The 25300-nt window shown below is 43.2% G+C and overlaps 3 protein-coding genes across 3 annotated transcripts; 2 read left to right on the forward strand and 1 right to left on the reverse strand. All coding sequences in view use genetic code 11, as the record gives it.

The window, feature by feature from the left end:
• Positions 1 to 520: 520 nt before the first annotated feature.
• EGR_04582 (Tubulin epsilon chain) lies at positions 521 to 3065 on the reverse strand (the record flags this gene model as incomplete). Its single annotated transcript, XM_024493831.1, has 8 exons — positions 521 to 875; positions 930 to 1070; positions 1406 to 1543; positions 1711 to 2004; positions 2044 to 2232; positions 2265 to 2380; positions 2530 to 2603; positions 3026 to 3065. The coding sequence occupies 8 exons, from the start codon at positions 3063 to 3065 to the stop codon at positions 521 to 523; spliced, it is 1347 nt and encodes a 448-aa protein (XP_024351759.1).
• A 651-nt stretch (positions 3066 to 3716) lies between these two features.
• On the forward strand, positions 3717 to 9499 carry EGR_04583 (Cullin-3; the record flags this gene model as incomplete). Its single annotated transcript, XM_024493832.1, has 3 exons — positions 3717 to 5290; positions 6646 to 7177; positions 9218 to 9499. The coding sequence occupies 3 exons, from the start codon at positions 3717 to 3719 to the stop codon at positions 9497 to 9499; spliced, it is 2388 nt and encodes a 795-aa protein (XP_024351760.1).
• Positions 9500 to 11125: 1626 nt separating this feature from the next.
• EGR_04584 (hypothetical protein) lies at positions 11126 to 23344 on the forward strand (the record flags this gene model as incomplete). The annotated part of the gene is made up of 11 exons (XM_024493833.1): positions 11126 to 11997; positions 12658 to 13120; positions 13587 to 13721; positions 14149 to 14358; positions 15667 to 15984; positions 18813 to 19360; positions 20549 to 20587; positions 21188 to 21208; positions 21350 to 21403; positions 22394 to 22429; positions 23161 to 23344. The coding sequence occupies 11 exons, from the start codon at positions 11126 to 11128 to the stop codon at positions 23342 to 23344; spliced, it is 2880 nt and encodes a 959-aa protein (XP_024351761.1).
• Between the last annotated feature and the right edge of the window lie 1956 nt (positions 23345 to 25300).

The raw sequence follows: 25300 nt of genomic DNA on the forward strand, positions 1-25300 counted from the left end.
CTATTATTTACACCCACACAATCAGTTCCAGCGTACTTTTGATATTTCGTCTCCTTTTTACGTTATCGTTTGAATAGTTATTTTGGCGCGATCCGCGCGGGACGATAGGAAGTCGAGGATTCGTCCATTTTTCGAATCGAGGCCCCAAAGTATCGGTAAAGCAGTCGAAAATACTACACAAGTGGTCGGCGGGGTGTGTCAGTGTGTTGACTCGGTGGAACGAAGAAATTGAACTAGGAAATGGCGATCAGTGACAATTTGGAAGTCGTAGTGGGGTGAACGCTCCTATCACATGAAAGTGCGAGTTTGTGACGAGGTTTAAAGTGTGCCACCACTTCGAACGCGTTGAGCCGCGGATTACAAGCATCTAACAATGTCCTGTAATCAGTACTTACAAAACCACTTCCCATTTAACCATCAAATAACAATACAAACTATTCACTGATATCAATCGTATCATATTGCCTTAATTTAAAAATTAGCATTATGTACAAGAACACAAATGCAGACACCATCAGTATCAATCAGCAATTTTGATTGTCGGCACATCACCGTTCTTCCCACAACTTGATGCATCCAGGGAATTTGGGGCATTGAAGAACTCGTAGGCACCAATAAGGTTGTTTAGGCTTTCAGCAGCGCTCTCGAGAGCAGACGATGCCTCAAAGCCGGTGACGGCAAGGTAGTGGTGGAGATGCGCCCTCTTGCGGAACAGTATGCGCAGACGGTTGAGCACCGAGGTGAATGGCACAGCAATGGCAGTGGAATTGGAGAGCGCAAGGAGCGCCGATTGCTGACCTACCGGCGGTACCGCGCAGTGACCCACCTTCCAGCCCTCACGGTTCCATGCCACAAAACGTAATCGCTCCTGTAATCTGTCAAAAGAGGAAAGAGGTAGTCTGAGAGAGGAGAGAGCAGGCAGCGCCTACCGATCGATATTGCGACGGAGGTCGGAGGCGAAGCCGTGGCCACGGAGGAGGAGTGAAGTCGCCAAGAAAGTGTGCTCACGTGGATTGGTGCAGATCAGCTGGTAGTCACGGGAATAGACATCCTGGTAGATCTGGTCGATGCTTAAGAGGCAATTGCAAGTCAAACTCTAGTAGAGCAGATTTGCACCAAAGCGTTCTCTTTTTGAAAATAAAAGGCGGTGAGACCTCCCCCAAAAATTAACATTTTCAATTAACCACCTTTATGCGTTTAAAAAGTGGAAACATTCATAAACAAATAACAATAACTCGGTAATGTTTGAAGACCGCTTGCAAATTTTCAGATTTAATGATGCAGGGAAGGTAAAGTCGAAAATAAAATATGAAGACGAGCACAACAACATCCAAACAGGCGTCAATGTTTGCTATTTCTTTTCGGAAAAGTAGACACAGTTAATAAAGGAACACATCTTGCATACTTTCTCGGGGCTGAAATGCTTCTGTACGATGCAAATGGACTTTGAGCTGCGATGAGATAGTGAAGACGAGGAAAGGGAAGCAAATTCATACTTATTTCGTTTAGGTCAACATTCATCGTCCCTGGAAATCTTGCGGAGCTAAAGGTAGAAGATTAACGGACATAACTCGAATACATATAAGGGCATGTTAAACCGTCTGTAGCTGAACAAGAGATTGAAGTTGAAAAATAAGCCTCACTTGCCCCCTTTGACCGTAGCAATGTTATAAATAACGAAAATGTCACGTTGGAAGTTTCAGCACCAACCTGGTAAGATTGAGAAGCATATTGGCAACAATGTTGTTCATTTCATCGAACGCCCTTGCCCTACCACCGACGACACCACCTTTACCACAGATCACACTCCCTACTCCAACTTCATTTTTTTCCTTACTCACTTCCAGCTCCTTATGAATTTTGTTTACAATCTTCGCAAGAGCTTCATTTTCAACAGAAATAACACAGTCTGCCAGTTCGGTTAGCTTGGCAATGGCTAAGGCTGTGTTATATGGAGATGTGATAACGTCGTCATTGAGGGAGGGGAAAACGGCAGTAACGATTCTGAGGCAAAACGATGGAAATGCACAGAAATGTACCTACTTGTAAACCTCTGGGAAATTATCTGCCAGCAGACCGGTTATGTAACTGCCCAACCCAGATCCCGTACCACCACCCATCGAATGAAGGATAAAGAAGCACTGAAGGCAGTCACATAGCTCGGCACTGCGCCGAACAGCTTCAACAATTTCATCGTTGTGCTTTTGTCCATGCTCATAATAGCCAACGGCCCTAGAGGTAGTTGACTGAAATTCGAATCAAACCAGTTATTTGCCGATCCGGGGAAGTCTGTGATAAGATAAGAAACGTCAAAAAGACTCCCAATTTGACTGCGAAGCAGGCTTTTTACAACACCTTCTTCCATGTCCACTAGTACTGACTGAAAGAAAAAGATGTTAACAAATAAAGACGTCTACTCGAGCTTTAATTGCTGGACCTCCTCTTGTTAGCGGTGAGTAGAAGAAGGTTTGCATCGACTCGTTTAAACTACCTTTCTAAAATTTTAAGCTCTAAGTGTGAGTTGCTAACTTTATTCACGGCAGCATACTCCCTCAGTACCAGATCCCAAAAACGGTGACCAATTTGATTTCCGCATTGACCAACTAGAACACAAGAATGTCACTTTTGTGAATTCCAATGCCTTGAATGAGTATAGATTGTGGCATATCGTTGTATTAATGGCCCTCTACCAAATAGTTACACCCATATCCGAACGCCCTAGTGACCAGTGGCCCAAAATACGGACACAAAGTCAGTTGATAATCATTGACATTGACAAAAATATATGAGAGTTTGGCCGAATTCGGAAGTTTTTGCTTCCACAATACCTCATTAAATATGGTCTTAGATAATAAATAGGACGGCTATCAGCATTAATTGATACTAGAATCTTAGTGTAGGCATGGGATTTTCGAAAAACAACTGCAAAAATAGGGGCATTTTGAGTACTCAAATCATCAGGGCTTACTGAAAACAAATTTGTTGTCAAGGAAAAAAAGCACAGCGCGCTAGAAAGGTAACTTACTATATCGCCTACTACGCTCAAGGAACTGCTCTGGTTGCATTTGGAGCAATCCTTGAAATATTTTGACGCTTAGGCCTATTTATATTAATGTCTGGCTAACTTCTTGCCAAAGTTCGTTTCTTTTTTCTTTATTTATGACACAAGGGCCATCTCCTCTCCTCAGCTGTTCCAGAACAGCTGGCGGGATATCATCATGGCTTAGAGACGAGGCTGTAGAACGAAAGTGCAACCTGCGGGAAGCATTCATCAGCGCATTTGGAAACTGTTAAGCCCAGTACAACAACATCGCCCTTTTGCCGTGGTAATTACACTCGGCATCCAACAAACAAATGACTTCTAAGGCGGGTTACAGTTGTAGCCATGATGTGAACCATACCTTGTTTGCCCTCTGTATGCCTGTTACCTGCATTTTAATACTAATTAAAACTATTTTAACCTTTGTGTTTGAATGGTCTCTATCGTCTGTTATAGTTCGCGGCCCTTTTGGTTTGGCACCGATTGGTAGTTACTGATTGTGGGTTTCGTTTCCTTTGCTGCATCTTTAGTACTTCTTTGTATTTACTAATTGCACTTATCTCAAGTTAAAATGATGGCGCAATAAATTGGCCGAAACTCATTCCCTTATCCGATCTTCTTTTTAACCTGTTGTGTATTTAATTTTAGTTCCTCTATCTATTGTCATTTCGTAAAAATGACCAGTAATGGTAACACGAAAATGCGCATCAAGAGTTTTCCGGTTTCTCTCAATGAGCAACATATAAGTCAGACCTGGGAAAAGTTAAGGGCGGCTATTCTGGAGATCCAAAAGATGAATAACACTGGATTAAGTTTTGAGGAACTGTATCGGAACGCATACACACTTGTCCTGCAAAAGCATGGTGATCTACTCTATAACGGAACTAAGCAGGTTGTAATGCAGCATATGCTACGCATTCGCGAATCAGTCGTTGAGAATCTCAACAACAAGTTTCTCTCCTTCCTGAACAGCTGCTGGAAGGACCATCAAACGGCCATGCCAATGATTCGTGACATTCTACTTTATATGGATCGTATTTACGTAATACAGAAAAAGGTGGATAATGTTTATAAAATGGGTATGGTGATGTTCTGTCAGTTTGTTGTTCGCTATGGTGTGATAAAGGAGCATCTTCAGAAAACGCTGCTTGATATGGTGAAGCGGGAGCGTCAAGGCGAGTTAATTTCCCGACCACAGATTCGTGATGCCTGCCAGATGCTCGTTCAGCTCGGGGTCGGTTCTCTGGATGTCTATCAGGAGGATTTTGAACAACCTTTCCTGCGACAAACTCGCGACTTTTACGTGGCGGAAAGCGACGCCTTTCTGGCTCAAAATCCCTCCGCGATCCTCTACATCACCAAAGTGGAGCAACGCATAGAGGAGGAGATTGCCCGTGTTCACCACTACCTGGACGTCTCAACAGGTCCAAAGCTTGTTAAAGTGCTCGAACAGGAGCTAATCAGTCGTCACATCAACACCATCGTAAACATGGAGAACTCTGGCCTCACCTACCTCCTGGCAAATGAACGTTATGATGACATTAAGACTATGTATAAGGTTCTCTCCCGCGTACCTGAGGGTCCCAAGGTCATGAGTCAGTGCATAAGCGCCTTTGTCCGCGAACGCGGGCAGAACATTGTTCGTGATACGGGCAGTAGCAATCCACTGCAGTACATTCAGGATCTACTCCAGCTACGTAGTCGCTGTGACGATATTCTGATCGCTCTTGATCGCCAAGCTATCTTCCGCAGCCAGCTGAATGGGGACTTCGAGTTTTTCATTAACAGAAATCCCAAATCGGCTGAGTTTCTCTCTCTCTTTATCGACGAGAAGTTGCGACGTGGTTTCAAGGGCATGAGTGATCATGATGTAGACGTCATCTTCGATCAGTGTACCGTGCTTTTTCGCTATTTGCAGGAGAAGGACATATTTGAGCGTTACTACAAGCAACACTTGGCCAAACGTCTGTTACTGGGCAAATGCCAGTCGGACGACCAGGAGAAGAGCATGATTGCCAAACTTATGGCAGAGTGTGGTGGCCTCTTCACGAGCAAATTGGAGGGCATGTTTAAGGATATGACTGTTTCTAAGTCCCTGATGGAGGAGTTTATTCTGACCACTGCAAACTCACCGCTCAACTTGGATCTGTATGTGCGTGTGCTGACTATTGGTCTGTGGCCGACTCAAACTACAAGTCCTCGAGTATCGCTGCCCGCAGATGCCGTCGATGCTTTCAGTGTCTACTCGAAGTGAGTTTCTAGTTAAATGAGCACTTCTGAATACACATTCCGATGATGGCTTACTTCAACCAAAAAAGAACTGCGATCAGTTGTGAGTCGATAGTTTTTCCCGATAGAACCCGCACGCACTGTCGCATTTTAGATACGTGTTTGTGGTCACCAGCATTGTCGAGTATACACCAACCGAGTGTCGAAGTGTCGCGCTTGACTTCTCTAACGAATGCAGGGTGCTTCGATAGCGTGGTTTTGTTTTATGTGAGATTACTTTGTTATTTTTCCTCGTTCACTGTCGATAATAAACGTAAAAGGTGAATGCTCTTCATAACTTATCGACTATTTATTGTTAGTATCTTGAATTTCTTATCCTCCCTCCTATTTCATTACCTGCTCGTATTCTAATACATTCTTATCATGCAAAGATAAGTTTAAACGCCTTGCTATTAGCTGTAGTCTTGGTTACCAATGGCTTCTTTCCCTACAACGCTTACTAAGCGAAATTTGAATTAATGATGGAGCACCTTTCTATACCCTAAGGTACGTTCATGCGTATATTGTTTTAAGAATCACTTACTATAGCAATGTCAGTTCTAATTTAATGTCCCATTTTACACGGAAGTATTGGCGTGCGTTGTGATATTCGTTAGAACCACTGACGTCACTTGCTTGTTTCGCTCAATGAAAGGAGGAATAATTTACCCACTTTCCAGGGCACCTACAACGCAATTATTCCCAAAATTAATCTCGCCTTTGTTGGAAATGGCTTGTCTTAGACACGAAATTGTCCTTTTATGCAATCTTTGCAACCTTTCGTTGCAGGTAAACTAAATGCTTTTGGCTATTGATGTGGAAATGCTAGTGTGCGCATATTCGCGACCAATCATATCTTGCTTTTGGGGTCAGGACTGTAAATTTTTTTGTCACAATTGGATCAATTACACTCATTGTGACATTTTCCGTAACTGAATTTATTTCCACCCTCAAAAAGGCGGGTATTCCAAATGCAAACAAATGCAAAACATATTCCGGTATATTGCAGACAGACATTTGTCTTGAGAGCTTTTCATTTTCTTCCCTAGTGTAGATAGATAACATTATTTTAAAGAGGAAAACATGCCTTAATAAAGCGTAAGCCTCTCCTTAAGTGGTTGGAGTAATGTGCGCGAATTTCGCATCAATGTGAACCCATAAAAGTGACATTTCATTACAAAATTTATCAGTATAACCATTAAACACGAATTCCCTGTATGTACTGGGATGTCTCTGATTCGTGGGCGTTGCTACACTGGCACACAGCTTTTAGGAACGCTCTTTACAAATGTTCATAAAAGACTAATTTTCTCTCGTGATCGCTTTTCCTTTTTCAGCTTCTACTTGAGCAAGCACACCGGCCGAAAGATCAGTTTGCACTCGAACCTGGGCCACGCGGAGTTGCTAGCTGTCTTTAATGGGCCTGTGATCGCAAATGAGGAGACTCCATCTCAGCTCGAGGTTGTAGCCAGCCCCCTCCCTTCCTCCTCGCTTCGCTTCTCCGCCTCGTCCTCTTCGAGTGGCGCTGTCAGCGGGCTACCGGGAAGTCCTGGGGTCCCTGACCCTGTTGACAACCCCGGCACTGTCGTTACCGGCAGGACCTCCTCGAACCGGAAGTACGTCCTTCAGGTGTCCACCTTCCAGATGGTCATTCTGATGCTTTTCAATCAGCGCAGCCGCTACACCTTCGGGGAGTTGCTTGCGGAGTCGGGCATCCCTGAACGTGACCTAATGCGCAATCTGACGGCGCTGTGTCTGAGTAAATCTACCCAGCGCATCCTCTGCAAGGAGCCCAAGAGCAAGGAGATTGAGCCCACTGATGTCTTCTCTGTCAATAACTCGTTTTTCTCACGTCACTACAAGATTAAGGTGGGCCATTTCCCTTTATCGTACCTCATCTTACTTTGAGCTCTTCAATGTCACGCAACTTAACTGCTGACGATTCAAGGTCGTGGCGATTGCGATTGTAGTATTATCCTGCATACCGATTGCGTACTGTGTGGATGAGTGATAAGCGCCACCAGTGTGAAAATACAAACGAGAATATAGGAAAAGTAGGATTTCTACCTTGCCACGTTCAACACAGAAAAATCTAACTTGTTGTCCGCCGAGGGAAGCTGTACTACGATATAGGTGGTTTTACGTTATTTTAATTGTGGTTTGTTCCTTACGGGTGTGGGATTGCAAAAAAAAAACGAGTTCCCATATTGGTGTTTTCATTGGGGAAACCTTTAACCAAACTACTTGAAAAGGCAGTTATGCTTACTTTGGCATATAAGAACGTGGTTTTTAGTGAGGCTTCGCATAGTCTATTTCAATTTTTTTTTCTCAGAGGATTAAGTACATTTACTGGCCTCTTTCTAACGATGGAAGTGTTTAGCTACAACCTACAACGGATTGGATGTAGGATGTATTTTATTCTCAATCACACATTCTCAGGCTCGCAAACATACTCGTTGGTTTACTTATTTGTTCTGACCACCTTTTTCAATTGCGGGTCTGTTTGCGGGCATTTTTTTGAAGAGATGCTATCTTCACTTTCCCACAATGTAAATGAATAACCAAGTGGCACTAGTTTTGGCTTGACAGTAAAAGCAAGGGGATCGGTGATGTCAAAGAATTGATGGCAATAACAAAATTCGGGTTTCAAAGGATATAATTTTCAACCGAAGAGTAAGAAAGAGCTTTGGGTTTACCATGGATGTATAGAAACGGACAGATCGCTGAGGTTGATTCGGAAAAGCTGAGGCGTTCAAGTCGTCACTGAAAACGTCCTTGAAGTAAGTACTCAGGCTCTACTGAACCAAACAAAATAATTTCTAATGATGTAAGAAAGAGGAAAAAATTGCAGGCTTCTGCTGAAGCAAAATGAGGCACACAATAGGGTCGCTCATGAATGCATGGTTGCCATGCAAAAGTTTTACCGTTACAAATAGGAATTTGTAATTAGCGAGCGAGAGACAGCAGCCAATGCTTGGAAATTTGTAATGATCGATGGGTTTTTTTACTATTGAAGTAAAAGAGATTGTAGCGTTTTCGAAAAAAGCGCTTGAGAAGTAAGCTCTTGTAGCTTAGTAGGAATGGAGATTAGTGGTGCCACATGGAGAGAATTGGGAGTGGAATGGCTACAAATTTCGAGAGCGTGGAATACGAGATGGTGCTGTGCCGCGTTGCAGGTGTACATTTCTTTGGTAAAGCTCTTTCTGTTTTTTTTTAAGTCAGAACGGAAACCTGTAAAGCGGTAAAAGGTTACAAACCCCAATCAAGCCGTTTCTCGTTCATCCAATTTTTTCATTGAAAATAAAAAAGTGCACAAAGATGGTCTCCACATATTGAACGTTTAATTGGCCAAGCGCGACAAAATTCGCCCTCGGCAGAACGGGGTTTCCCAGATGGAGAGCAGTAAACTGCGTTAATTTATGGTTCTAAGTGGTCTTCTCAAGCACTTGTGTTTTCATCTGGAGGCGTAAAAGAGGCCTAGGTACCTGTGTCTACTCCTACTATTGACGGCTGAAAGAGTGAGAAGGGCCTGAAAGCGACACTGTTGGCGTGTTACGCTAAAACCTTCCTTCCACCAAACAGAAACTTGTAGCTGAAGCTTGAGCAATAGTACTTGGGGATCGGTGACAATTTCTACGGTTGATAACCGATTACACTGAATACTGTCCTAAAAGGTTTGGGTTTGAAACTAAAGTTGATGTAGGATGGTCTCCGCATGAGGGCGGTCACGTTTTTTACTGTTTAGTAGTACAACTTTATTAGGACAAAAAGTATCCACGCTGAATTTTCATTTGACATTCTGGTAGCAAGCGCATTCAAGCTTTGGCACCTGTGGATAGCTCTACACAATTTCCAGATCATGAATGAATGAAGGGGAGTTGTTATGCCCCAAGTTGCATCGCATTGCAGGTGCAGAACATGTCGGTGCGCGAGAGCGAACCGGAGCGCCAAGAGACGCGCACGCGAGTGGACGAGAACCGCCGCTATGTGATCGAGGCGACCATAGTGCGGGTGATGAAGATGCGCAAGACCATGGAGCACAACCAGTTGCTGGCCGAGGTGATGGAGCACCTCAAGTCGCGCTTTCGCCCTACCCCGCTGGCTATCAAGCAGCGCATCGAGGCTCTCATTGATCGTGAGTTCATCGCACGCTCCGAAACCGACCGCAAAGTGTACAAATACCTCGCATGAGGCTGCGCCAGTTCCCCCTCTTTGGTTTCTCTCTTTCCTTCCTTTCCGTCGCCCCGATCGCCAGTCACATTGTCACATTATCCACCTCTACCGTGTACATATTCTCTGCAACCACTGCTGATGATGCTGCCACCACCGCCACATCGAAACCTTTGTTGTAGTAGCTTATTTTACTCTTCACCCCTACCTTGCTCGCCTACCCGCGCCTCCGATTGCTCCTACGGCAGGAAAACGGTCCTTGTTCATTGCTTGGGGGGTGATCGTGTTCGCAGGTGACCGTCTCGGGAGTGGGCCCTTCTGCTCTTGCTCTCCATCTCTTCCTCTCACTGGCTTTTTTTTCTGACACGAATACGATTTCATTTGTATGTGCGGGGTTTGTGTGCTTATGGGATGCTGTGGAGCTTTATTTTTAAAGCCAAAATAACTTCTTTTAACTGTCTTAGCCTAAATTTATGCCTTTCGGATGGGTGAAGCTGCTAGTCGTTGACCGGTAACGGCGGTTGTGCAGCTTAGTAAGCTTTGTGTTGCATGTGCTTTGAAACCCATTTGATTTGTTAGATGAAGTTCACGGTAATTTTCTGATCTGGAATCTTTCTCATGGTAGGTGGTATTGACAATAATTTTATGTTCTAGGAGGGTTTTTCAGACAGTCGAGTTGCTTTATCGTGATTTTGGTCTGTGTCCGCAAATTACGCAAGGCACGGAAGGGATGGTGTGTATTTGGATGGTTGAATTCAATTTTCTTAAGCTACTTTTATTTCCTAGGGAAGAGGCATTTTCTGATTGTTAGAGCTTCATTCACAGTACCGTTATCTCGTTGTGGTCCCTGTTGGGACTTCGAAGTGGCCACTGTTTGTATTGCAGGGCCAGAGACTCCCTCGGAGAGGAAAGAGAGCAAAGTGCTCGCGCAGAATGTGTATATTAGACATAAAGTGGGACTTGGGGCTACTGACACAGCTCAGATGTTAGCCCACCCGGCGAAGATGCGATGGCAGAGCCCCTAAGTGATCCCTATGCCGAAACCGAGAGTTAAACGAATAACCAACCCATCACAGCATTGCCTTTATTTCCCATTTGCAAAGCTCAAGTGAAGTTAAAGTTAATGCAGGGCTGTTATTCTAAGGTTTTCTTAGTTCCAATTTTATTTTTGCCTAACCGAAGATTTAGAGCGGCTGGTGGGTTACAAATTTTTGCATGAATTTTTTTTTGCAGACCACATCAAGTAGGCGTGACAGTCCGAGTTTCTTATCTGAGCCTGGTGACACGAATGTGTCACACGTGTTCTTTATCAGTTTTTGGTAACCGTGATCGTGCCAAATCGCGTCACAAACAGCTTATTTTGAAATTAGACCAAAAAAGTGCGAAGTATTCCTCGTCCGGGGGCATCGACATCTTATAGCTTTGAGTAGCAGCAGCAGCAGTTGAATTGGTCAGAACAGATGGGTACCGCTTGGCATCACATTAGAACACTAAAGCATCTGGACCGTGGTGAGAGATCTTTCGAAACGGCCTGATACCGAATGTGTTTGAAAGTTGTCTCTGGCGTCGGCCAGACGTTGGAAGCGCTGCCATCCAATTGTTTGCTGAGGCGTTCGCATCGATTTTCTCGTTTGGTGGTGTGCGGACATGCCGCGAGTGGCAGAGCGCCGCGTGGCGCACACAAGTGTTGCCAATTCCCACAGTGAAGATGAGACGAATTCCATGTCTCTGCTCTCAACCATCGATTCCACCATCACTGACACGACCACCACGACCTGCGTCTACCGTAAGTTAGGGCGGCGGCGCCAAATTACCAGCTCTGATGTGACAACCACAGTAATATCAGGGGGCAGTGTAGACGACAGCAACCAGAATCAGGGGCCTAGCAGAGCAACTTCAACTTGCAGTTTGAGTCCTGTCCCTAAAAGGGGGTCCGAGAAGAGGCCTTGTGACAGAAAATCTGGTAAATTTTATTTTAGTGACGGAGATGTGGGTTCCAGTGTATCGAGCACTTCAAAGGCGACTTCCGATGAGAGTAGAAGAAAAAGATTCTTTAAAAAACGTGGAAAAAAGGCGAGTAATTGCGACGATAGTGACTCGGAGGGCAGTATACTCAAAAAATTTTGCTCCTGGAGAAGATGTCAGAGGCGGAAGAAGCCTGGCACAGACAGCGAAGGAGACACCTACACAATGAGTCGTGCGGAGAAGGACCAGCGTCGATTTGAAGCAGTTAGGGAAAGGCTAAGGGCCTGGGGAGAGAGAAGCACCTTTCACGGGGTGGATGTGCTCATGGAGACGCCGGCTGATTGGCGTCGAGTTTTTGTCTTTGTTCTCTTATGCATCATGACTGCGTTGTGTTGGATCTGCTGTGGGAAGATGGTCCTCGGATTCCTCAATATGTCTGTAACTACTGTCATTGATAGGGACATGAAGGAGTTTCGCTTCCCCGCTATCACTGTTTGTCCTGATAGTCCCTTCACCATGGCCCAACTAGAAGCTGAAGGAGGCGCATTTCAAGAGTAAGTTAATTTACTAAGTTATAATCCCTTCCAAATTGAAGTCTAGCAGAGGGCACCGCGACTAAGTACTACTTTAATCTAACGGAGTGAAATGAGCCTGATGTACACCTAGCTGTCTTCCAGATTGATTAAAATGCATTACAGGAAGTTTTTAGCCCATTATTTGTCTAGAAAAGGGAAATCTGCACGTACCTTTCAGTCCAGGGTGCATTGAATCACAGCATCACCTAAAAGTTATTGGTATTTTATTTATAACTTAGTAGGAAACTATCCTCGCTACCATCCCCGTGGATATGTGATGTGACGTGTGCCCTTATCAGTTTATGGTAACTATAGCAGCACCAGATCCGTATCGTAAACAGACAGATTAAGTTCACCATAATGAAGAAGGTGTAGAATGATTGTGGTCCGGGGAACTTTACAGATTTTCAGTTTTTGAGCAACAATTAAGTCGGTTAATCCTGTGGTGGAGGTGGTGATGCTATGTGGGATGTAGCGGTAAACATTGTTAAGCTTCACAAAATGCCATTAAAAACCATGATGTCCAATGCGCATAATCAACAGATTCAACTAGGATTAAGTCGAGTCAAGTGTGGTCATCTAAGATAACTATTTTCACACTTTTACAGAAAGAAATATCCTGCTATTACTCTTTTTAAGGTACAAGAAGTTGGCTAGCCTATGGATGAAGGAATCCCCGAACACCTCGACCCTGGATCCCCAAAAGTGGCCCCAATACGAGGGTCAATGGCGTCAGCGCAGCAAGTACTCCTTCTTTCGCACATACATAAAAACTTCCAGCCTGCATGTACCCTGGGAGCGCTACTTCGTGGCCTGTCAGTACAATGGCCTTTCCTGTCCAGAGCTCCCCGTGAATGGTGTCAGCGTAGAACTCGTAGGGATGGGTGGAGGTGATAACAGAGAGGCGGATGCGGGTAAGAATGGTGTCTACGTGGGGAACTCGCACTGGACTCTCGACCCCGGTCGCATCTATGGGTACAAAGACGTAAGGGGAAATATTACGGAAAGACTAAAAGCTGCCACAAGTATTGCCAATCAAACGATCTGGCCGAAGGAGTCACCTGTTAGAATAGTCACCACGGCGAAGTACCAATGCTTTCAAGTGAGGAAAAGGACTTTTTCCACTGCATGGGTTGGAGCTTTTGGTCACCTGGAAGCAGGCTTAGGCAAAATTTGCCCTTGGAAGGATTCAGTGACTACTGAGGTCATAAGAAAAATGTTTACTTGACTTGTTTATTTTAGGGCAAGGACCATATGTGGGGCAAAATGAACTTAAATGTCAGTTCGTTCTGGTGATAGGCTGGTAATATCGAACTTTGCAAAGTGAGGACTGACTTTGTTAGTTCTAACTGAAGATAATTGGTAGAATTGGCGATGATCTTAATAGTATTGGTGGCGACGGCGCCTCTTTGAGGATTTCGCGTTTTCACCACATGCTTCTTTTAAATACCCGCTTAATCGAAATTTTTATGCTTCCTGTCTCATTTTTCTACCAGGGTTATGTGCATTTTTTGCATATAATTTCATTTAATGTCACTTTTACGTCATTATCTCATTTAATTTGACAGATTCGTATGAAAATGACGAGTGTCAAGAGGTCCGGTTCCAGAGCCGGCCTTCATCTTATACTCAAGAGACCCTATCAACAAGAACAGACCCACCCTGCACTTCTTTATGCGGACGCAGACGCTAGCATCTACCAGGTTCATCTCCGTCTTTCGTCTTCTACTTTCATCACTTTGGCTCCTCCCTGTTCTCGATTTGTTATGTGTCTTGACTTTTGGCAGCATTGGTGTAGGTCGCAGATTTTTTGCCTATAAAAGGCACAACAAACCTTGATGTTGACAAAAGCAGTATTCATGTCTGTACAACATGTTTTGAGTGATGGAACAATGGAGTACTTTTTCAATCGCTGAAGGCTATTAAAGGATCAACATCAACATATGGAAGGACTGAGCGACCGACAGTATGGGTAACATAAAAATGACGCCGTTCTGTCACAACGGAGACCGTAGTTTCCATTATAGGTCTCCAATATCGTTTGGATGTACTTGATCGTTTTTGAGAGACTTAATGAAGATATTTTAGCCGATTATGTGTAGTGGGTTTTTGATTTGTCGTTTTCCCGAGGGCTGGGATGATCACCAAGGCGCAGCGAACTCGGAGGACGCGGTCGTAGCCACGGAAATGGACGGGTTCCAGGTGCTGCTACACGACGTCGCCGAGAACGACCAGCCTGTTCTCTCCGCAGCCGATGTTGCCTCCATTGGCGATGCACACTCAGTAGTGCGTACATCGGTGCGTTTCGGACAGCATCTTGTCGTCACTGTCAATCAGTTTGTGAGTTTACGAGTATCATCTCACCCCTCCTTTCCACTGTCCTCACATTTCAGCTATGGTTCAGCTGGGGTTTTTCATTCAGTACCACTGATGATGTATTATTATGCGATTGAAGCCTTCTTAATTGCAGCAACCCATTCTGAGTTTCAGTAGCATATACTATCAATTGCCAACACCCATCTTCGTGAACAATGGTGCTACATTCTCCCTTCCTGCTGGGTAACTTCACGACAGATTAATTAGGCATCGATCAGACATCTCAAATTAGACGAGTATTAGAAGCACTGAATGAATGCTCACAAGAGCAAGTGACTGCTGTTTTGTGAGGTGGCAACTTCGGGAGGCACCACAGTAGAGGTAGTTACTGGGTTAGGGGTCTTTAGTATTTGAAATGTTGACATCGTTAAAGTAAAAGGCTTATAGGTGGACGACTAAGTGCCCCATCATCATACCATCCATAGACACGGACAGATATTCTTAAGGTCAAGTTTTGCACATTATTTCCTCACCCCTGACTCGCTGTTCCACACACGCACTTACTGTCGCATTTGGTTGCCACTTCGATTAGCGGTGGATGGATTAGACAGGTGGAAAGAGAATTGGACTGGAGCACCGGGTTACAAAGGGTATGCATAAGACCTAATAGTGTATGTATTAGCGTTACGACGGGTGGATGTTGGACATCGGTAAAGTTGAATGTCTCCATTTGACCTAAACACTTCTCATAGAGAATGCAAAAGAGACCTCGAGAAATGCTGTTTACATACATATGTGCGAGCAAGGCTTCATTTAATCACCAAAGGATGGGTTTGTGCATTTGTGAATAACCAGTGAAAGATATTCTGGTGTTTATTAATTGTGGGTCTTTTACTAATCCAAATACCGCCACTAAAAATGTGTGCTTTCTAAGGGTCTCCTTTAATAGATATTATCTATTTGGGCACAGATTTTCGAATTCAACCAGCATTTTAATGAATTAAAGTGTTTAACAGGGCCCTAACACTTCTCCATTCCCAAATCTATCGAAGGATAACGCAAAGAAATTGTTTTGTGTTTATTATTTATTCCAATTATCAATCACCCGTTTCGAAGGGATATTTATGCATGTGATTTAAGTCCCAATTTTTGCAAATTTGCCCATATTAAACAGCTAAAACCAAACGTTTACGCAAGCAGTGGTCGAAAAATTGTCCCAAATTGTATAAAGTTACTTGGTATTTGCAACCGAGAAGAGATGGATTGTATCCAATCCTTTTCTAGCTATTTTAGGGTTTGTATCATTGGTACATTTTTATTCTCAATTCGAAGATCCTCGATCGCCTAGACACATATTTTCGACCTTGCAAGAAAAATATCCATCCCATCTTCTACCTCGACGTGGAGATCTTTGTAAAGGAGCAAAAACGACGCGCCATTTCAGTGGAGTACACGCGGCGCAACTGTGTGGCGGCACTGCGACAGTCGGTGATGCAGCGGCGCTGTGGCTGCCTCTCGGAGAGTTCTATGGTGCCCCTCTACCTTGTCAATCACCTTGCTACCCAGGGTTTCTGCCATGACGATGGTCGTGACAACATTTCCGCCGCTGTAGCCTGTCACGATGATGTTATGCGCATGTCGGATGAGGAGGTAGGTGCTTTACTTCTCCTGTTCATTAATCCGCACAAGTATGTGTTTTAAGTTTTTGGCATGCAGTGCTTGAGAACTTACAAGGAGCGATCACATCGTAAATATGAGGGGGTGGAAAGTGTATATATTTTCTAGTAGGTTCCTCTGCCACGTTAATATACACAACTCAGCATTTAACAAGTACCTTCAAAGCAGCTTCGGCATATAAGAATCTGCCAAGGAGTGTGAAGTAATCTAGAACATTCCGCTTCGCTTCTTCTTCGGTACATCAAAATATTTTGGTATGTACGGTGGTCTTTCGTGTTTGGTCATTGAAAAATTGATATCATTACCTTAAATGCTTTAATGGTCGCTGTGAATGCGCTATCACAGCACTCTTAATTTTGAAAGTCGCGCTTTGGCTTAATCTTCCCTTGTACACCAGGCGGTCAGGGATTCTGGAGTTTGGCGTGTGGGATTTGGGCTCTTCCACCTCTTGTCATCACTCATTGCCAACTATGTGAGCGTCTTAGTGAAAGCCATAACATAATTGGCTCTTGAGCGGATAATTTGGTGGTGGTTACTTTGATTGTCAGTAGTTGATTTGATGAACATTTAGGATGTAAAATTACGCAGGCCTTTTAAAGTTGATTAAGAGGTGGTGATCAAGCAGCGGTTGTTGGATGTTTTGCGCTTTCAAAGGCACTGTTAAGAAATTTAGTGGTCTACACCCCATGAGGGAAGTGGCGTCTTCTTCGCAATGAAGCTAAATAACTACCGTTAAAGAACTGTCTAAGAGTAGAGTTCGTTCTAAAAAAAACTAGTCTCATTCGCTTTTAATTCACCCCTTGACAAAGTGTTTTACGCTAAACGATGCTTATGGTTGTGAAAGAACACGATAAGCTGGAACCAGTTGCGTCTTCAGGCCATCAGTTGCCATTGTCTCCAATGCTCTTAACATTATTGGGACAACAACTGGTGGTTCATTTATTCTAAAATCCAACAAACAAATGAGACCGTATTACTTGTTGTTGATCTTTGTAAGGAAGACTAAAGGCATACACTGGAGCTGGAACTGGAACCCGTTCCTTGAATATTCGATTGGATGAATAAGGATCTCACTTTTTAGCTGAGATGTCGTACCAGGTATCACCTGGGAGATACAACTAAACTTACAAGGATAGCACATTTTACTAGTCCATATGTTTAAAGAAATGGATGTAATCCTATCCAGCATTATATATTTAGTGCTTTCAATAAGTGAATTCTGGAATATGCTCTTAAAAGTGATGAAAACCAAGAGAAAATGCAGTATTTTGGCCTATTTGCTGTGCTTCGGACAGCAGTTTTTACTACCTCTGTCAATGATTTGATATTCCCACACATCTGGGTCTCGTCCCCAATAAATTACACTTGAAAGCCCTGAAAATTGTTCGTTGCACTTAGAAATTAATTATGTAAGGAAGGTGGGATAATGCTTGCAACTGATTGTGCCAAGCTCTTGCAGCGAAGGCGACTTCAGGCTGATTTGGAACTTGTCGCCTGTCTGCTGGGTAGGCACGCGCCTCACACTACCAGCTTGTCACATCTGATAACTGACCGAAGGTGATGACAAGTTTGGGCTCACTTCTACCCAGTGGAATTCGATTACTTTTCTTTTTAATGGGGATGTAGCATAGGATTTTGCTACAATTCCTACTTAGATCCTGAGAAGGTGGTCAAAGTGCTGCATTTAGAAAAGAGAATTGACCCCATTCACTGCACCTCTATCAACATTGGCTGCAGAGGCAAATTCTCGCCCTAAGTTCACAGGGTTTGAATAATGCAGATTTTAATGGCACTTTCCTTTAAATGGTCAAGTGTTTTATTAATACGTTTGCATTAGAAGCATTCCCTTGAAAACCAAAGTCTCCCCTATCCACTCAACACTCACCATTATCGTGATGACATGCAGTGGTTTTTCTACCCTAAAATCTGCCATGCAAAAACATTAATAATTTCCTCCACAACTCGTCATCACTTCATCAAGTTGTGTGGCTCCATCGCCTTTAAGTCCAGTCGCCTAAATGCTACTTTCGCCTGGCACGATGCTCTACCACACCCTGTGTCAGTTGATGGAATTCCCTTAGTCATTTTGCTAGCCCTCAGTCCTCGGGAAAGTCATTTCCACGTTTGCATACCAGCAATAGGCATTAGGGTCTAGAGTAAAGTTTGCATAAAGATAATTTTGCTGTCTTTCAGTGCGAATTTCGAATGACTGGTGTCGTTAAATAACTCCTTCATCTTTAACCCCTAGTTTCCATGACTGGTTGCACATATGAATATGGGAAGGGAGAGTAAATGAAGGAGTTCTGTGCCACGTTGTAATATCAGTGGTTTCAGGGTATTTGCGATGATAGCTTTCCTCTACCTTTGTCCGCTTTACCAAGGACTTCTGTCACCCTAAACCATAGTCACCTAAATGACAGTCAACTTTTGAACAAAGCTGATGGGAGTGAAGTTAACTTCCAACTTGCTGCATAACTGTTGTCTTTTGTGCCCAGAGACCAACCACAATCAGACTAAAGTTAATTGCTTAGAGAGATGTGATAACTTGTTTTTTGATATAGTCATTATCCGCTTCAACGATGGATTTTTCAACACTATATGGTTGTTTTCTCTGAAAGTGGCTTGAATAAAGTGATTTTATGCACAAATATTAACTGATGGTGGTTCCGAGTACCTTCTGTTACCTACGCTATTTAATTCATTCATCCAAATGGACTTTGAACTAGACTGAAGCTTTGTTATGAATAGTAGCCTACGGAGTAGAATCATAGTGGAATTTATAAGCTTTATTTAATTTGTAGATATTGGAAGCCTCCATTCCCAAACGCTGGTACCGCGTGGTTCTGGTGAAGCTCAAGCCTCATACTCGCCACTTTTGGCTGTGTCCACAGCCCTGTGTAGAGCGTGTTAACGAGATCTCCCACCAGCAGGTGCTGGCACTTGAGGAGGGTTTACCGAGAGAACTGTTGGAAAGAATCAGCAGTCCAAACGGCACCAATACTTCAACCAAGGCCAGCGTGTCGTCTAAAGCTAGTGGAGGATTGGCCAAAACCGATTATCTGGTAATAAGCGTAGCGGCGGAGAACTCCCGCGTTGCAATTCACTCTGAAGGCGAATCGGCCTCCTTTTTCAACCTCCTTGCCGCCCTCGGAGGAATCTTTGGTCTCTTCCTCGGTCTCTCCGGCGTCACTATGTTTGAGGTCCTTGAATCCTACTGCATCCTCCTTTCCCAGGGCTTCGGTACCTTCCGTCACGCCGCAAAAGTAGGCGTCAGTTTTGGAAAAAAGATTTTCGCCCGAGAGAAAAGTCCTGAATTCGATGACGATGAGGGAGGTGTGACAATGGCTAAGTGCGTGAAATGCTTCTTCACTTTGTCCTCTGGAGCTGTAATAAATGAAATGCATAGTAGAGCATAGAAAATAGTTCAAGAGATAGAAGCTGCATCCATTTTATGCATGATATCATGAAACACATGTGCACACTCTCATCCCAGTGTTTAACTAAGACCTTCGAAGTAGCTTTGGTATGGAAGAGCCTGCTTGGCTTCATCATCGGTGCTGGTCAAGAGCAAAAAGTTTTCTTAGTTCCCAACTTGATTCAACCTTCCGAAATAGCTAATAACCCTGATCGATTGTATTCTATTTCCTGTTAGTTTAAAAAGTTCCGTCTTTTTTACAATACCATTCCATGTTGCATCTATTAAGCGTTCTAAGCATTGAATGAATGTTCACAGGAACGAATGGCTGCCATCCAGTGAGGTGAGATCCCTGAGAAGCACCACGGTCGAGGTGGTTGCTGAAGTAGAGACGCCGGTGAATTAAATGATTTACCGCTGCGTGGCTTAGTGTGCCATCACCGTACCGTGTTGTACCCCAAATCTTCTATAGACACGAGCAGACAGCCTCGAATTAGGGTTCAAAGCCTTCGCCAGCCAATAGTTATGTTAATTATCACATTTTAGTGGTTGCTGTTGCTGCCATTATGCCGATATGTCCCAACGATTTCACGTTAATAAATTTTAAGGTTTTGTTTTGACTTGAGTACCCCTTATTCATTCCAACCTCTAAGGCAAAAAGCTGCCTTACCACTATGGAGAGAGTGATACCAATAACGTAGAGGTATAAGTGGAGACAATGAAGACTGTGTCCAAGGATAGCGCATCAGTAGAAACCAAAAAGCTCTGACCTTATAAATCATTTGTCGGTCATTAATGCTTTAGCTATGCCAGAGTAACGAATGGCCTCAGTTCTCAGCTATCTTCTCACGCATAACTCAAACTAGCACACTGATCTGCACTTTTTCACGTATAAGCAACTTTTTTTCTTGACTCATAAGAATCACGTCAATCTGCTTGGTTTTAAGTTAATTCAATCAAACCATAATGAAGGCTCTCATTTACCGATAAATTAGCATTGCTGAGAGGGAGATAGTTTAAGCAATTAACTTGTGAGGATGTAGTAGCCACCGTATTTCTCTTCCATTTGAGAAAGAAAGTCATAAAAATGAGGCGCAGCAATCATCTTCACCCTGTTTTTAGGTCCCCGCCACCTCCTCCTGCCTTAAAAGAACCTGAAATGTGAGTTTGACTTTTAAAACGCATTTTGTGTGTTACCACAAGCCTAGAAGTACTTCCAAAGCCCAAAAGTACCAGAAAAGACGTCAGTCTCTGACCACCTCTATTAGCAGTGTAAATATTACCTCAGTGCTTTTCAACCAATCGAATTGCACCAAATTAGCGCCGACTTGGCATGCATGTAAAATACAAGTTTTTTTTACTCCTCGGCTGTTCAAGCCTACTTCTCTGAGCCCACATGAAGAGGAGAGGCAGGAAACCATTTTGTAACAGGCAGTTGAACAAACTTTTTATCTCCTTACTGATCATAATGCTTTGGGTTTGGGTTGGAAAATCAAATTAAATAACATCTCTCCCAATATACTTAGGGTTGTTTTTGTCCCTACCTTAGCTACGTTAAAAATCACGTTTCTGGCTGTTAGCTCCCAAGTAGAACAATTGTTTTTTATTCATCTGATAAGATTATTGAAACCACATAGTATGTCAAACTGAGGCATCGTTCACAAGTTTCCCTGAGATTTCGGCCCTAATAGCTCTCACAATTGTTTTTTTTTGCGCATTGTAATTTTTACTTCGGCTGTAAATTCTCCTCCATTCTTTTAGCTGCACTGATTGGGATGCGGCGTAAGTTAAAATCTACTGTTTTTTCTTGGTTAATATATCCCTACGATTCCACTTTCTCCCTTACTTTTTCCAAAACACCTACTTTTGGCTTAGTTTTATACATAAACGTAATACATTATTCGCTGCTGCGGATTTTTTCAGAGTGCGCAAAGCCACCGAGGAGATACAGGAGTACCTGAGTCGCCGTGATGTGGGGTAATTCCTTTTAAATTGTTGCATTTTTGCTCTTTAAAGTACCAGCTATTGCCTGAAAAGAAAAATTTAAGCTATAAACCAAATGAGCTCGTGTGGCTTTTATGAAAAAAGCAAGTTAACTGCAGGAAGTTTCTTTTAGCATTACCATTACACTATCGGTAACTGTGACGAGGCACAAGCTTGCGAATTCCATTTGTGTAAAACGGAATGCACATGACCCTGGGCACCTCTGCTTACTTCGCATCTTCATGCCCCAACTTTCTACACCATCTAACGCCAAGAAAAGGTTCAAACCACTTAGGCTCATGCTAGCAGGGGAGTATGGTGGATGAAGATGCTGAGGAAGTACCGCCTTTTTCTTCATCCTAAAGGGCAAATCTTCTCACGGGCCATTTTTATGCCTCTATGAGGTCTCGTGTTTTCCCAATAAAAGGACCACCTTCTTCTCAATGGTTTGCCGTCCATGGCTATGTCTTAAGAATTTTTCCTTACCCGCAATCGCGTTTTATCGAGTAAATGTATCTCGAGTTACACTATTCCTACGACACGCGATTCCTCACTTAAGCAGAAGGTATTCCCAAACTTGGCAAATCTTTGAGTAAATCATCAAAGTTATATTGCTTAAACCACTTCTGGGCGGTATGTTCTGCTATTGCCTTTCGTCTAGCTGCAATATAGCAATGGTTACGAGAGGGTCCTACAATTTTAACACCAAATTTTCACTCGGTTCGGAAAGCGGACAAGCTCAAGTCATACTAGGTTGGTTCTTTTGAAATTCAAGGGCTGATAAGAAGATGAAAAGAGTAGAGACCAAGGGAACAAGTGCCTCACGAACCGGCCGATGCGCATCTATGCTTTAGGATGCATCTTACAGGTCCCTGTGAAGTGCACTAAGTCGTTGCAATGAGCTTCACGGAAAGTCACACGAACTTTTTGGTCACCTGGTTATTACATAGTGCACAAATCCTATTCCCCTGTTCTCTTTTTTAGCGATCAGAGGCCAGACTTGGTCCTACCCGCCTACAGGTAAATCTATTCCTTATTTACAAAAAAGAAATTCCTTTACGCTAAAGAACAACTGTGACAATCTGCAATCAACCTTAGTAAATGGACTAGTGAAGGACCCTTTAGGTCCTTGTCTGCGATTGTTTGGCGACACTCTAGCTCCCCTTAGGAAGTTGGTAAATTTTTGGATCTGAATGGCAGTTTTTTACTAGGTATGCAGAACGTATGGTATGGTGTTAAGGTAAATGTCGTGCATGAAAGTCTGTGGAGTCTAAACAGTCCTATTATTAAGACCTATCACTGAAACAAGTGTTATTTTGCCAAAATTGAGCACAATTAATCTAGCTTAACTCCTCCGAGATGTCTCTGAAAGTGGGCGGTTCTGTTGACTAAATTTCATTTAATAAGACTGTTAAGCTGTCATCCTCTACTTACCATTTGTCTTCAGTCGGCAAAGCTGTTCATCTTAAGGTCATCACTTAACCACTCGAAGTGGAGAAAGCATGTGAAAATTGCTGAGTGCTAAATGACGTTTTAAGGACTCGAGAAAGTGCAGTGAGAAAGTCAGCATAAATTCTGAAACCGTCAAAACCATGATTTTGTCAATACATTTGGCGCAGCGTTGCCGTGATGCTAACAGAGCAGTGAGGCTGTACATGAATAAAAGACCATGCTGCATAGAGAAATAATACAAAAAGTTGAACAAACTGTCGCATTTCTGTGGTATTATGCCCTTCTCTCTTGCCTACTAGATGCGTTAAGAACGCCGAGGGGAAGTGGGACTGCAACTTTGTCGGTTCATCCGCCCCTGGAAGTTGCCTGTACCCAGTGAATTCACGTCCCCTCCCCACTGCAGCGGGCCGCGCCTCTGCTGTCATAACTGCTTTACCCTCTGTCTCCTCTTCACCCTCTTCAAAGGCCTGTCCACGTCCGTGAAGCGGTTGTAGCACTGATGAGTGTTACTCGTGCAATATAAGTAGTTGAGTGTGCTCGGCACTATTTTCTGGTTCTGAAATTAACAGCTTTCGTGGTGAACAGCTAGCAATCCTACACAGCAGCATGCACGAGAAACGTATACATGAGACACAACTGTTAAATTCCACCCCTGTTGTGCGAAGTGGTTTTTAAATTAATCATTACTCCTCGGTTGCGATGGCTGTTTATTCTCCTGATGTAAAAAGTGTAGCAGATGAAAGCCTGCGCAGTCACTCTATTGCAAAGTGACGGATGTCACGGGATCCTCTTATTTCTGCGCGAATCCTGACCTAAAACACTAGGGTGATAGAAATGCCACTCATGGTGTTTTAAACAAGCCAAAGAGAAAATTTTCTATTATACAGCACGGAATTGTGAAAATAGACAGAATATGTTTCAGAAAATGGTACATTTATAACTTTTAAGCCTCAAGGCTGTAAGTTATGTTGGAGAAGTCCACTGCTATAGGCTGATGGGTGGAAAGCGCCGTTGTCAAGAGTCTAATGCGCGATTGCATTATGCAAGTGGAACGGTTTTGCTAAAACCGGTGATAGAGAGTTGAGTGTGAGAACTTTTAGAGCTGTTGCATTATCACCGACCTATCAGGTAAGAATAGAGCACTCTTGCCTAAAAGAAGGGTTTGCACTGCTACCTCAGACAAGCATTTCTTTGTTAAACAAGCTTACTAGTCACCAAAATTTTAATTACTGATCTATGTAAGGTGAATTTTAACGCGTAATTCTCACTGGAGAGATATGCCGCTTTTCAGATGCATCGAATTTGGCTACCGCTTCCTACTTGGGTAAACTCACAACTGAAATTTGTTAGGCAAATTGCACTGCTTACCACATCCCCTTGGTAGAGGCTGTTTTATGGGCTAATAAAGTTTACATGAAGCAAAGTATCATGTTGTAGGAATTAAGGAAAAGCAAAGCAGAAAGACTATTCATAATCTCCATAAATGAGGGGAATCTTTCACAGCCATCTACTAGGCAGTTTTCTCTAATGGTGTACACAGTATTAGAGAATTTTCAAGGAGTTGTGTAAATTTTTAGTAAATGAATAGTCACCCGCACCATCCTGATGTCGTCAAAGTGTGATTTGTCGTTAAGCTATCTTTTATTCAAATAACTTTAGTAGCAATCATATTTTCTCCTTTAAATTGGAATCACTGATATCAACTAGTTTGTGATCATTTACCGCCTTATCTTACTCCTGAAGATACATTAAGATTCATCGATATGGGTGAAGATTAACCCCAAGCACCCAGAAGGACTGAGAGGCCATTAGGTATGGCGGCAAATCGGAGATTGACTACCGCTGGGAGAGCGTAGCTAGGCAAGCTCCCTTCAAAACCGTTCTTCTACAGTCATGACAGCACCAAATAGTGGGTGGTTTTGTCCAGAAATTTTTTTTATATTCACAGAGGAGTTGTGTAAATGAAATAATTTCAACTTTTGAACCTGAAACGTAGATAAGAGGATCCAGAGTAATTTGACCACTTGCTTGAAGTTCGAAATAGGGAGGTTAAATACGTTTGGTATGAGGTCCGTTATAAACCCTCAGAGAAAAAAAGACAGGTTGACGCTGCGATAGATTCCAGTTCAGCAATTATTTCCATCAATGCGAAGTTTACTAAGCGCTAACTCCCTTTGGAAACGCATTCATCTTATTTGTCTCGGCTCAGACCATTCGTAGTCAAAGCTAAGATTGCTTTCTAATTACGAGTATCTCAAAACATTTTGACAGCGTAACAGTAACCCGACCGTTTCCCGGTTTTTCCAGTCGTGCTTAAAAGCATTCTACTACATGACACGTTTTCCGTCAAACGCCAACCACCAATCGGATGGAAGGATGGTGAACTTTTACAAGGCAAGAACCAGGACGGGTCAAGGTGAAATTGTTTGAGGTGTTTGT

Source organism: Echinococcus granulosus (assembly GCF_000524195.1).
Source record: "Echinococcus granulosus chromosome Unknown EG_S00029, whole genome shotgun sequence".
NCBI lineage: Eukaryota > Metazoa > Platyhelminthes > Cestoda > Cyclophyllidea > Taeniidae > Echinococcus > Echinococcus granulosus.